The sequence below is a fragment of the Sinocyclocheilus rhinocerous genome, unplaced genomic scaffold, assembly GCF_001515625.1.
Source record: "Sinocyclocheilus rhinocerous isolate Xijiao unplaced genomic scaffold, SAMN03320098_v1.1 scaffold1733, whole genome shotgun sequence".
Taxonomy (NCBI): domain Eukaryota; kingdom Metazoa; phylum Chordata; class Actinopteri; order Cypriniformes; family Cyprinidae; genus Sinocyclocheilus; species Sinocyclocheilus rhinocerous.
This window is the reverse complement of record NW_015640388.1, coordinates 927,565-939,811: the sequence shown is the minus strand read 5'-3', so window position 1 is coordinate 939,811 and position 12,247 is coordinate 927,565. Positions and strand designations below refer to the sequence as shown.

Below are 12,247 nucleotides of genomic sequence, written 5' to 3'. Positions count from 1 at the left end.
CAAGCTGGTTAACCAGTATGAAAGTAGCATTTTGTAGATGCTGAGACCCAGCATTCAGAACACAACACAGTTCCTATGGTCCTATAAAAACTTGGAAACATCAGAGATTTTAAAAGTGTTATTTCCAGTAATTGAAATTAATGAAATATTAAAAAGTCTTGGAAATTTGTATAGCCAATATGAACTTTTTTAGTTATGCTAGTTCTTTTTTTAGTGAATTTTCAATAAAAAAAATGTTTTTCTCAAAATTCTTAAATTATAGTAAAGTCATGGAAAAAGCATGTAAATTCATAGGTCAAAAGTGTGAGAACCATAACAACGTACACTTGTGACCAGCTATGCTGATCTTGTCTTTCTTACTTCAAGTGTTTCTCTTTCCTTTTGAGCAGTTCCAGTCAGAGTCCTGTCCTTCTGGTCTTTCATGTGCTGCTGTCTCTCAGGAAGAGCTGCGAATTGTGGAGGGTGAGGGCCAAAATGCAGAGATGGGACTGTCAGCAGATGAGGTCAACAATAATACCTGTGCATGTAAGGAACATTGAACATTCTGTGTTTGGGATTGTTTTTTTTAAATGTCTTTTATGCTCACCAAGGCTACAATCATTTGACCAAAAACACAGTAAAAACAGTAATTTAACTTCTTATTAAAAATAATTTATTATTATCAAAGTTAAAAACATTTTTACAGCTTAATATTTTTTTGTAAACCATGATAAATGTTTTTTTTTTCAGGATGAATAGAAAGAACAGCATTTATTAAAAAAAAACTTTTGTAACTGTCTTTACTGCCTCTTTTGATCAATTTAATACATTTTTGCTGAATAAAAGTATTAATGGTAGTCTGTGTAAGTAAAAAGCATAACCTTTGAGTTTGTGTTACTGAAGTCTGCGTTTAAATGCCAGCTCATATCGGCTATCCCATGGAGTTTTCATATTTCTTTGACTTGACATCTTTTCTTTCATGTGTTTTTTCATAGCTAACACAGAGGAGCTGGACAGCCCTGTCAAAACCGGTCTTGATGGCGTACCGGATGGCGCTCTGGATCACTTGAGGATTGGAGAAGTCTTTACATTCAGAGTTACTGTGCTGCAGGCATCAAGCATATCCGCAGAATACGCAGACATATTCTGCCAGTTCAAGTAAGTGCCTCTGTTCTGTTCTGAAGTCTGTTTCCACTAGCGGACACTTGTCATTGTTCTGTATCTAATTTACTTTTTTTTAACTCTTCGTTTGTAGTTTTATTCACAGGCACGATGAAGCGTTTTCCACAGAGCCGTTGAAGAACACTGGACGTGGTCCACCACTTGGCTTCTATCATGTGCAGAATGTGAGTTTTAAACTGTAACACACAGCTCCACGTCACACTGTTTTTATTAGACTGAGGGTAAAACACTTGTTTCTCTGATTTTCCAGATTGCCGTGGAAGTGACTAAGTCCTTTATAGAGTACATAAAGACTCAGCCAATCGTGTTTGAAGTGTTTGGACATTACCAAAAGCAGCCTTTCCCTTCGCTCTGCAAGGATCTCATTAGGTAGATCCTGGCGATATTTATTATTTCCAACTCTGATTAATACATGCTACAAATGTCTGGATTCATCCATCAAATATACTGAAATGACAGCCAGAATTTTTTTTTCAGCCCATTGCGCCCATGCAGACGACAGTTCCCGAGAGTCATGCCTCTTTCCAAACCAGGTGAGGGCAATGAATGTATATGACCATTTTTTATGAACATTAACATAGATGTGTCCTGCCAGGCTGAAGCTGTTTAGCACATATTCTTTGCTTCGTTGTTGTATTGCCTTTTTTATGTTGCTGTTTGGGGTTCATGTGCCCATGTCACAGTCTTTATGTTGTTGGTGGTGGGTATAGCCGCAGATAACGACACCCCTCCTGATCGGGAGAAGAACCTGGAGCTGATTCGCCACCTGCTGCCAGAGGTCTTCAGTGGGGCTCTGGTGGACTCGCTGTCAAGCCACGCCCTCAATGCAGCAGGCATGGCTGTTTCCTACCTCCTTGAGGGGGAGGAGCAAGCCAGACTGCCGGCCCCACCCTTGTCTATCTGTTCAGTAATAAAAGCGCAGAAGCCGGGTCTGTAATGGTTCTGAGTGCCTAAGGCCAAAGAATGTCCCTGAAACTGAACCTCTGGTCTGTCTAATGCACTTGTAATAATATAATATAACATAACATATACAATTTGATTAAGAAACATCTCTTATCATGTGGACAATGTTTGTGCTGCTGCTTAATATTTGTATAGAAAAAGTGGTACTTTTTTCAGACTCTTTGATGAATAGAAAGTTCAAAAGAACAGCATTAATTTGAAATAGAAATCTTTAGTAACATTATAAATCTCTTTACTGTCACTTTTGATCAATTTAACGCGTCCTTGATTAATAAAAGTATTTTTTCCCCCTTTTTTCATACTTACTCAGAACTTTTGAATGGTAATGTATCTCTGTTTCCATAAAAATATTAAGCAGCACAGCTATTTTTAACACTGAAAAGAAACATTTCTTGAGCACCACATCAGCATATTAGAATGATTTCGGAAGGATCACGTGGCACTAGAGTAATGACTGCTGAAAATTCAGCTTTGCCGTCACAAGAGTAAATTGCATTTTAAAATGTATTAACATAGAAAACAGTTACTTTAAATTGTAACAATATTATCAAATAAATGCAGACTTGGTAAACATACGAGACAATCTGGAAAAACATAATTATTCCAAACTTTTATTAAATTATTCCAAATTATACTTGGACATTTTCTTGGATTTTTTAAACATACAAATAGGTGATATTTAGACAAAGTGTCCACTCACTTTCCCCAATTCACTGGGAGTCACACAAACTCTCTGCATTGACAGACTGAAGGACGCTTTGTTCCAGGGACTGCGTTTCGGCCTGATAATACTGTGTGTGGGTGTATGTCTTTTTCTCTCCCTCAGCCTCTCCATACAAACCTCATCAAGCAGATGGACAATTCTAGCCTTTTTCTCTGACATCATTCACCAGAAATAAACTGATGAATAGTGCTGGAATAAGAATGTATCAGTGCATGAGTAAATCTGGTTCTGTCACTTGAAACTGTGCTTGATGATGCAGTGGTCCCTTAATATCTGCAGGATAGTAGTTTTGGATCATTATTATTAAATATTTGGTTATTGGTTGTTAGTTTTTATTAGATTTCTTGTCTCTGGATATACAGTATCATATTCACTGGTTTGTCTTACAGAAAGAGAAAAATTGAAAAAAAAAATTATGATAAGTATTCATAATGATATGTATTAGTTAAGTATGAGTTAAAGGAAAAGTTCATCCTCAAATGAAAATTCTGTCATAATTTACTCACTTCATCTTATTCTTTTGTTTTTCTGTGGAACTTCAAAGTAAAGTTTTGATCAGTTTTTGTTTTTTCAATATAATGTAAATGAATGTGGACTGGGGCTGTCAAACTGCAAAATGACTAAAAAAGCACAAAGAATTAAAAAAAAAAGAATCTTCTGAGGCCGCACAATATCTTGACATCTTGTTCATGTAAGCACATGAAAGAAGTATAGAAGTCTGATTTCTTTCAATTAGCTTTGTATATTGCGTCTAGTTAAATGAATCACTAATCTGGTTCTCTGTTTCATCTCAATATGTAGCTATCATATGAATTAACAAGGCTTGTAATATGAGTTATGAATGAATAACTTTCATGATACCTTTATGGTGCTGTTTTTTTTGGTCATTTGGTTGTTCGACAGCCCTAGTCCTTGTTAACTTACATGGAAGAAAGTGGCCAGAATATTCTTCAGAAATTCACCTTTTATGTTCCAGGGAAGAAAGAAAGTCATTTTTCATTTTAGGGTGAATTATTCCTGTAATAATTCTGCTTGGCATGTGCAGATGTTCAGGGATCACTGTAATTCACATGACTTTATTCATCTTAACAGCAGTGTGCCTTTACATCGGACTCCTGATCTCCCACTCCTGCTCCTCTCTAACTATGGTCTATTCCTCCTCTTATGCTGTGGTGCATATCTTGCTCTCTCCTGTGAAACTCTAGTATCCCTTTCATCTGCCATTGAATTTTTATATCCATTGTTCTAGATTAACGCGATATTGATTTGACGCTCTTTCTCGCTCTGTCTTCCTCTGCTTTCTGCATAGTACCTGCCACCAAACTGACAGCTCTCACACGACCCACGGCAGGACCGTGCCACTGTAAATACGACCTGATGGTCTTCTTTGAAATCTGTGAGCTTGAGGCCAATGGAGAGTAAGTGTCTTGTATAACCGTTGACCTTTTCACTTTAAATTGGCGTCTGAATAGAATAGATTGTAAAATCGATTACTGTCTTTACTGGGGCCTGTAAAAGTGATTGAATGAATTTGTCATATGGTACCTTATTTGAAAACAATTATGTCTAAAAAAGATCAGTTCTTTTTTAGCATTCAATTTAATTAATAAAAAAATAAATATTATACAATACATAGTTTAAGAAATATTTGTATATATATTTAAATATATACATATTATTACATTATTATAATATTCAGTCTATTGGTTTTGTAAACCCTTGTACATGTTGTGTTCAGTTTTTATATCCAGGAAAGGGTGACAGTGCTGGTTATTGTATATGACACATATCTTTCCCTTCCAGCTATATCCCAGCCGTAGTGGACCACCGGGTAGGCATGCCCTGTCATGGCACTTTCATGTTACATCAGGTACTGGGAAATGTTGTTTTTTTTCTATTTCCCTTTCCATTTTGTTATTTTCTCTCATACTGTTTATTTTAACATTAGATTTCAAAATTAATAATAACATACAAACATAAAATAACACAATATTTACATAACAGGGCATCCAAAGGAGAGTCACAGTCACCATAGTACATGAGTCAGGAAGAGATATTAAGTGGAAGGAAGTGCGAGAGCTGGTTGTAGGTGAGTTTGGGCTCAAATGTAAATGCTTATGCGCAAACCAAAGTGAAATTTGATGATATTCAACAAATGGGATGTATTTTGTGTTTGACAGGGCGCATCCGGAACACGCCTGAAGCAGATGAGACAATCATCGACCCCAATATTCTCTCTCTCAACATACTGTCTGCAGGATACATCCGTCCTGCACATGATGACAGGTACATTCCCAACCCTAATAAATATAACAAGACCAGTGTAGAAGTTTACAAATAAAATTGACTTTCTCATGTCTTTAACACTAAACATAAGACATCTTGAAAGTTATGCTTGTCATTTTATATTCAAGAACACCTCCAAAGGGAGTTTTATTCTTCTGTCATGAAGCCTTTTTTCTCCTTAAGAACACTCAGTAGCAGATTTTCTTAACTTTGGCTGTTTCCCACTACACTCTTTTTAATACCAGGTCTCCATTTTAGTGATTGCTGTACGTAATACGACTCTCTCCTCAGCCTTGGCTCATGATCTGAGAGCTGGAGCCAAGCCTGTGACAAACAGTTCTCTGTACAACTTTAAAGCGATGAGTTTTTGCCAAAGAGAAATGAGTCGGTGAACCAAACCTTCAAAACAGCTCTTAAAGTCCTGTCTCAAGGGAGTGATTCAAAATCAAACAGCACAGCCACAGCGCCAGCCTTAGATAAAGACAAGAAGTATATTCACACTTTTATGTTCCTTTACACAAACATACCATAAGTCGCTGCATGGTTGAGGTGGCTGACAAATGGCACTTACTAGTATTGCCATATTGAGGCTTTTAGGTGCACATTACGGGTTTGGGAGAGTCTGATCATCCAGTTAAGGGGGAACCAAAAAGAACTCCAAAAGAAGTCATAACAAAAGGTTAGGGGATCTTAAAAGTATACAACCGTTCAAAAGTTTGAGGTCTATATGATTTTTTAAAATGTTTTTGAAGTTTTTTTTAAAGAAGTCTCTTATGCTTAACAAGGCTGCAATTATTTGATCAAAACAGTGACGCTGTGAAATATTATTATAATTTATTTATTAAAATAACTGTTTTCTAATATATGGCAAAGCTGAATTTTCAGCGGCCATTACTCCAGTCTTCAGTGTCACATGATCCTTCAGAAATCATTCTAATATGCTGATTTTTGGTGGTCAAGACACATTATTATTAATATCAATGTTGAAAACATATTATTAATATCAATGTTGAAAACATTTGTGCTGCTTAATATTTTTGTGGAAACCGTGATACTTTTTTTTTATCAGGATAGTTCAAAAGATCAGCATTTATTTGAAATAGAAATCTTTTGTAACATTATAAATGTATTTACTGTTAAAATCGATGCATCCTAAGTATTTTTTTTTAATGGTAGTGTAAGTAAATTGGAAAAAAAAGAAGTTATTTATGAATGACAGTGTAAGTACTGTTTTAATTTGACATATTACATGAGGAATATTATAGGATCAGAATTGGACAGTATATAAAAACCTAACCTGAACGGCTGTGGTATTTTTTATTTTTTATATTTACATTGTGCAAGTATATCACTTTTTTTTAATCTAAAAAGTTGATAGTAAGATTGTAAATTACTGAAAATTAAACGGTTAGCATTTGGCTAGCTATGGTAGTAGCTCCAAACACCTTTTTTAAAATTTTGCTTCCAAAAATCTGACTCTTTCAAAAGTCATTTATTCAAAAGCTGTCACTGGGGCAGTACCTTTTCAAAAGGTACACTTTTGTACCTTTTAGGTACTAAGGTACCAATACTTTAGGTACAAAGGTGTACCTTTTGAAAAGGATATGCCCCAGTGACAGCTTTTATTTCTGAGAGTGCATGGTACACAGATAAAATAAGCCTTGATAAATGCTTAAAATATCTTAACGCAAATTCTCAACACACCTCTTTCCCAACTGTAGGATTGCGTTTAATCATTGCGGAGACATTGCTGCATGACATAACCGCAGGGGGTCAGGATGCTTTTAGCGCATCGCTTGACTGACAGACTAATCCATGCAGCTGCTCTTTTTCTGTTTTATAAAACTCATAATTATCATTCCTCTCCCACTGCACGTAAGACAGAATGTGGTTTTATTAGCCTTGATGAAGGAGGTCACAATTTATTGAACCAACAATCTGAACCAAAAAAATGGTTCTCTAGTTCACCTCCTTGCTGGTTTTGCAAGTCTTCCCATCTGATGCTGGTCTGCATTTGTGTCCATTCTCATCTGTTCATTCCATTCGCTCTGTCCACACTCCATTGCTCAGACTCAACTACCTGCTCACTGAACCACACAGTGGATTGAGTTCTTGGCATCTCTGCTAGTCACCGTCACGTAACTCTGATTTACATGTGAAGATTTATTTCAGAAGAATGTTTACCATTTAAAATCACTAGAAGCTAATTTATGAACCCTTTACTAATCAAATCCATCATTAACTTTCTCTAATCATGTTAGTTATTGTAAACAATAGGCCCTGTTTCTCATGTCACGTTATGCTGTAGCAGCCAAACAAAGCATTTTGTCATCTGCAATGCATTACTAGGACTTCACCTTAGATGGGCATCATATATCAGCATCCAGACTTTGCAAACATGAAATGCTTCAAATAAAATCATAATATATTATTAGATATATTATTAGATGTGTCCGCCTGAACCCCACTGATGCAAAACCGCATAAAAGAATCATTCGAACCTTCCGTTTCAAGCAGCAGTGACCTCCTCTCCTGCGATTTAACCACAAGTCTTCACTAGAAAGTCCACACTACCTATAAAACATGTAACGGAGCTGGATTCATGCACCAATGCAAAGGAACAAGGACAAATATGTGACAGGAGAGTTGTGCAGAGGCCTTGACAGCCACATTATATTCAAACAACAAGTCAAATAATTGGAAACAAGCTTCTGGGCCTCCACACAAGCTTCTCTCCACACCTTCTGATAGTAATAATTTTTTAGTCCACTAACAGAATGTTGTCTTGTGTTTTTCCAGACAGTTTCTTGATTCGGACATTCCTAGGTATATTACCTTCAAATCCCTTTCCTCTCATAAGACACACACACACACACACACACACACACACACAGAATGTGTATTTTTCATTCGTTTATTTCTATGGCCATCTGTCCAATCAACCTCCATCCTCATTTTTTGGCTCTTTGGTTTGCCTATTTATTTTCTCCTTCCCTCCTACTATTTCTGAAAATGTGAGAGCATTTCACTCTGGCTTCCATGGAAATGCTTTTGTGTGTGAAGCTTCTGTTCCGTATTGTATGTTTTTGAAATTTTTTGCACCTCTAGGTGACTGGATTGCATGGCTTGGCTTTTGTATGGGCTGTGTTTTGGCTGAGTCATTTGCAGGAGGTGTGGTAGAGATCATAGTCACCTTCCCAGCTAACAAGGAATGTTTTCAGAACTTTGGCTAACATTCTGGCAAGGTGTTCTCAAATATATGAACAAATGTTCTTCCGTTAATGTTAACAGAATGTTTGTTTAAAGTTATGTGGTCTTTAATAATGTTGTCGAAATGTTAACACACACAAACAAAAGTTTTTACATTGTTCATGGAACTTTTTCGTAAAACGTTTTAGACATTGGTATAACATTTTTAAATATGACAACTTGTTTCAGAATGTTCAGTGAACATTCAAAGGATCTGTTTAAAGATTACCATAATGTTTGCGAAATGATGCAATGGAATGTCTTCTTAACATTTGTGTAACCGAAAACCAGTGTTCTTAAAACATTTTAAAAACTGGACACAAATGAAACATAATAGAAACACAATTTTTATAACTTTATAAATACATTTGTATTCTATGTCACTCACTTCTTGATCATATATTCCTCCAGTTTAAACAAAAAGGAATTAAAAATAATAATAATAATAATGAGTCACATGAAAAAATACTATAGTAATTTATAGTAAATACTATAGTGTTTGTGAACCATACTAGTAAAGTGTATTATCCTGTATATATTATAGTATTTACAACACTTTGTTAATGAATGCTACAGCATACTGTAGTATTAACTATAGTGAACTGATAAACTGTAATAAATACTGCAGTATACTTTTGTTATTACTACAGTAAACTGTAGTGTATTGTAGTATACTATAATTGTAGAAAACTTAGTACAGTACTTTAATCACGTTTATTGCCAGTTAGCCCCCCTTGGCATTCTCTGCTCATGAGTAGCTGTTATTTTTACCACTAGGGGGCAGTGTTTCTTTGAAGATTTCAAACACTGTGTTGCCTGAATGACTTTGAGCAAACATTTCTAAGAGCTGCTTGTTCTGCAGACTGTAATTATCAAATCAGGACAACTGTAATCCCAGGAATTAGCTGCTTGTTTGTAAATATAAGGGTGGTGTCGCCACAGAGGGGTATGAGAGCATTGTTATTATTATCCAAATCCGTTTTTCTTGTTGTGCTGCCAGGACTGTTTAGTTTACCAGGGCAATTACAGATCACACTGAGAATTGTATTTATCGTAACATTCAATTCAACACCCTCTTCTAACTATTATATGTTTACACAAAACATATACTGTTAAAACTGGCAGCTGTGGTTGCCAGAAATTCAAGTACTTTACTATAGTATGGTTCAAAAACACTATAGTATTTAGGCATGTGGGCTACCACACATGCTCCATCAGTCCCACATAAATGTATTGCTCTTGCTTAAAAAATTAGATGACATCTCTTAATTAAAAAATGTATGGTTTCATTTATACTGTTCTGCAAGCAGATCAAGTTCCATCACAAATGTCAAAGCAACACTGTAAAACACAACTGTGTGGGGCGATAACTGTTGGCCAAACCACACACTAGGTCTGTGTTGTTTATGGGCGGGAGGGCTTGCTCCGCTAACTTCGGTATTAATCATGAATCTCTGAACAAAATTTGTGTTACATTAGTCTACTGAGATTTACGATCGCATACGAAAAAAATGCGTTTAATCACGTTTATTGCCAGTTTAGCCCCCCTTGGCATTCTCTGCTCATGAGTAGCTGTTATTTTTTACCACTAGGGGGCAGTGTTTCTTTGAAGATTTCAAACACTGTGTTGCCTGAATGACTTTGAGCAAACATTTCTAAGAGCTGCTTGTTCTGCAGACTGTAATTATCAAATCAGGACAACTGTAATCCCAGGAATTAGCTGCTTGTTTGTAAATATAAGGGTGGTGTCGCCACAGAGGGGTATGAGAGCATTGTTATTATTATCCAAATCCGTTTTTCTTGTTGTGCTGCCAGGACTGTTTAGTTTACCAGGGCAATTACAGATCACACTGAGAATTGTATTTATCGTAACATTCAATTCAACACCCTCTTCTAACTATTATATGTTTACACAAAACATATACTGTTAAGTTTACTGTTAAAACTGGCAGCTGTGGTTGCCAGAATTTCACTTTAAAAAAATACTGTGAACATGTTTCCAGTATTACAGGATGGCATATTGGTGCCTGTATATTGTACAACTTTTACAACTGTATATTGTGACATAATGTTGGAATACCAATCTATTTAAACTACCAAAACGTCTTTTGCACTTTAAAATGTACTGATAACCACCATAATAATACAGGTGGTATAATAAAAAATGCCACATGATGAATTAAAGTTCATCATAAATGGGTTGTTTATAAAACATTGTATATTCGATATATTTATATATTCAATACTCGTGCACAGCTTTTATTTATTTATTTACCGAATATTGTGAGGAAAGTTACAGTTGACCAATTAGCAGGTTTTTACTGTAGCATTTTTACAACAGTATAAATTACTTTTTTGTAATTTGACAATTTGTGGACATAAAGAATCTATCCAATTTAAAGCAATAATAGGATTTGGGAATGTACGAAGACTCTTTAAAGCATTTGATATTATTCTTAGTACACACTTGTCACCTTGGTAACTGTACTGTAAGCATTATTTGCACCCCAACAAGAGTTTGCAGGGGAGTTAAGGATATATTTATATATTCAATACTCGTGCACAGCTTTTATTTATTTATTTACCGAATATTGTGAGGAAAGTTACAGTTGACCAATTAGCAGGTTTTTACTGTAGCATTTTTACAACAGTATAAATTACTTTTTTGTAATTTGACAATTTGTGGACATAAAGAATCTATCCAATTTAAAGCAATAATAGGATTTGGGAATGTACGAAGACTCTTTAAAGCATTTGATATTATTTTTAGTACACACTTGTCACCTTGGTAACTGTACTGTAAGCATTATTTGCACCCCAACAAGAGTTTGCAGGAGAGTTAAGTACAGCTCTGCATTGTCCCACCCATCCATGTTGTCACAGAAACCAATTTTAATTTCCAGCAGAGTGCAGCAGCTCAACAATCCATGCAAGCATTACCTCATTGGTAGCATGCTTGCTTTCTTACCCCTGTGCAATGAGCAATTCTTCAATGTTATTTAGGTCCTCGATGCAAGCAGAACCAATAAACTGAGAAAGAAATGTCTCGCTGTATATTTTGCCAAGAGCATGAGTTATAGTTTGGATTGACTGATATAAGAAATTTAAGGGAAAGAAATATTGAAAGGGAAGTTAAAACAACAGGAAATCTCTTTTATCATGTGTAAATGGGAGGTGGAAATTATCCTCACAATCCCTCATCTTGCTTGGTATGCTGAGCTTGATTTATGTGGTTGTTTGGGAGTGAACAATAACATCAGAAATGGATTGGTTGGGTGTCCTCTAAATGTGATCTCTATGAGAAGGTCTGTGTTTGTGTCCTAACCTTTTAAAAGGTACGCCCTTGTAAACTAAGTTTCAAATCAATGTTTTTTTGCAAATATTAAACATAAACTCTGTTGCAGGACAGTGAATTTTATATATTGTAAAACTATTTTCCAAATCGACAAGGCAGAGTCTATTTACCGAAAAATAGAAATACTTCAAGGCAAGTGTGTCTCTCCTTAAATTACTACTTATTAGGAGATGTATATGGTTATGGTAACTGGGTATAAGATTATGAAATTAAAATTCTGTCATCATTTACTCACACTCATGTTATTCCAAATCTGTAGGACTTAATTTTTTTTTGTCTCCAAAAAGAAGATATTTTGAAGAATGTTGGGAACCAAACAACATTGGAGCCCATTGTTTTCCTTTGTATGGACCAAAAAAAACAAAAAAAACAATGAGACGCTTCTCAAAATATCTATGATACACAGAAAAAGAAAGTAAAACAGTTTTAGAATAACATGAGAGTTAGGTAAAGGCTGGAATGCACTACATGACTTTTGGAATCTGAACAGATTTTAAAACACTAGGCAT

General features: G+C 35.5%; 1 protein-coding gene across 1 annotated transcript in view; it reads left to right on the top strand.

Annotated features, from left to right (window-relative positions):
• The window catches only part of LOC107752654 (kinesin-like protein KIF1A), a 97,841-nt gene that overhangs the window by 65,240 nt on the left and 20,354 nt on the right, over positions 1–12,247 (top strand). Inside the window, exons 35-46 of the mRNA XM_016568685.1 lie at positions 263–282; positions 367–525; positions 975–1,137; positions 1,235–1,325; positions 1,412–1,530; positions 1,639–1,694; positions 1,872–2,090; positions 4,158–4,266; positions 4,652–4,718; positions 4,853–4,937; positions 5,029–5,134; positions 7,934–7,960. Coding sequence (XP_016424171.1) covers positions 263–282; positions 367–525; positions 975–1,137; positions 1,235–1,325; positions 1,412–1,530; positions 1,639–1,694; positions 1,872–2,090; positions 4,158–4,266; positions 4,652–4,718; positions 4,853–4,937; positions 5,029–5,134; positions 7,934–7,960 — 1,221 coding nt within the window. The remainder of the gene's footprint in view (positions 1–262; positions 283–366; positions 526–974; positions 1,138–1,234; positions 1,326–1,411; positions 1,531–1,638; positions 1,695–1,871; positions 2,091–4,157; positions 4,267–4,651; positions 4,719–4,852; positions 4,938–5,028; positions 5,135–7,933; positions 7,961–12,247) is intronic.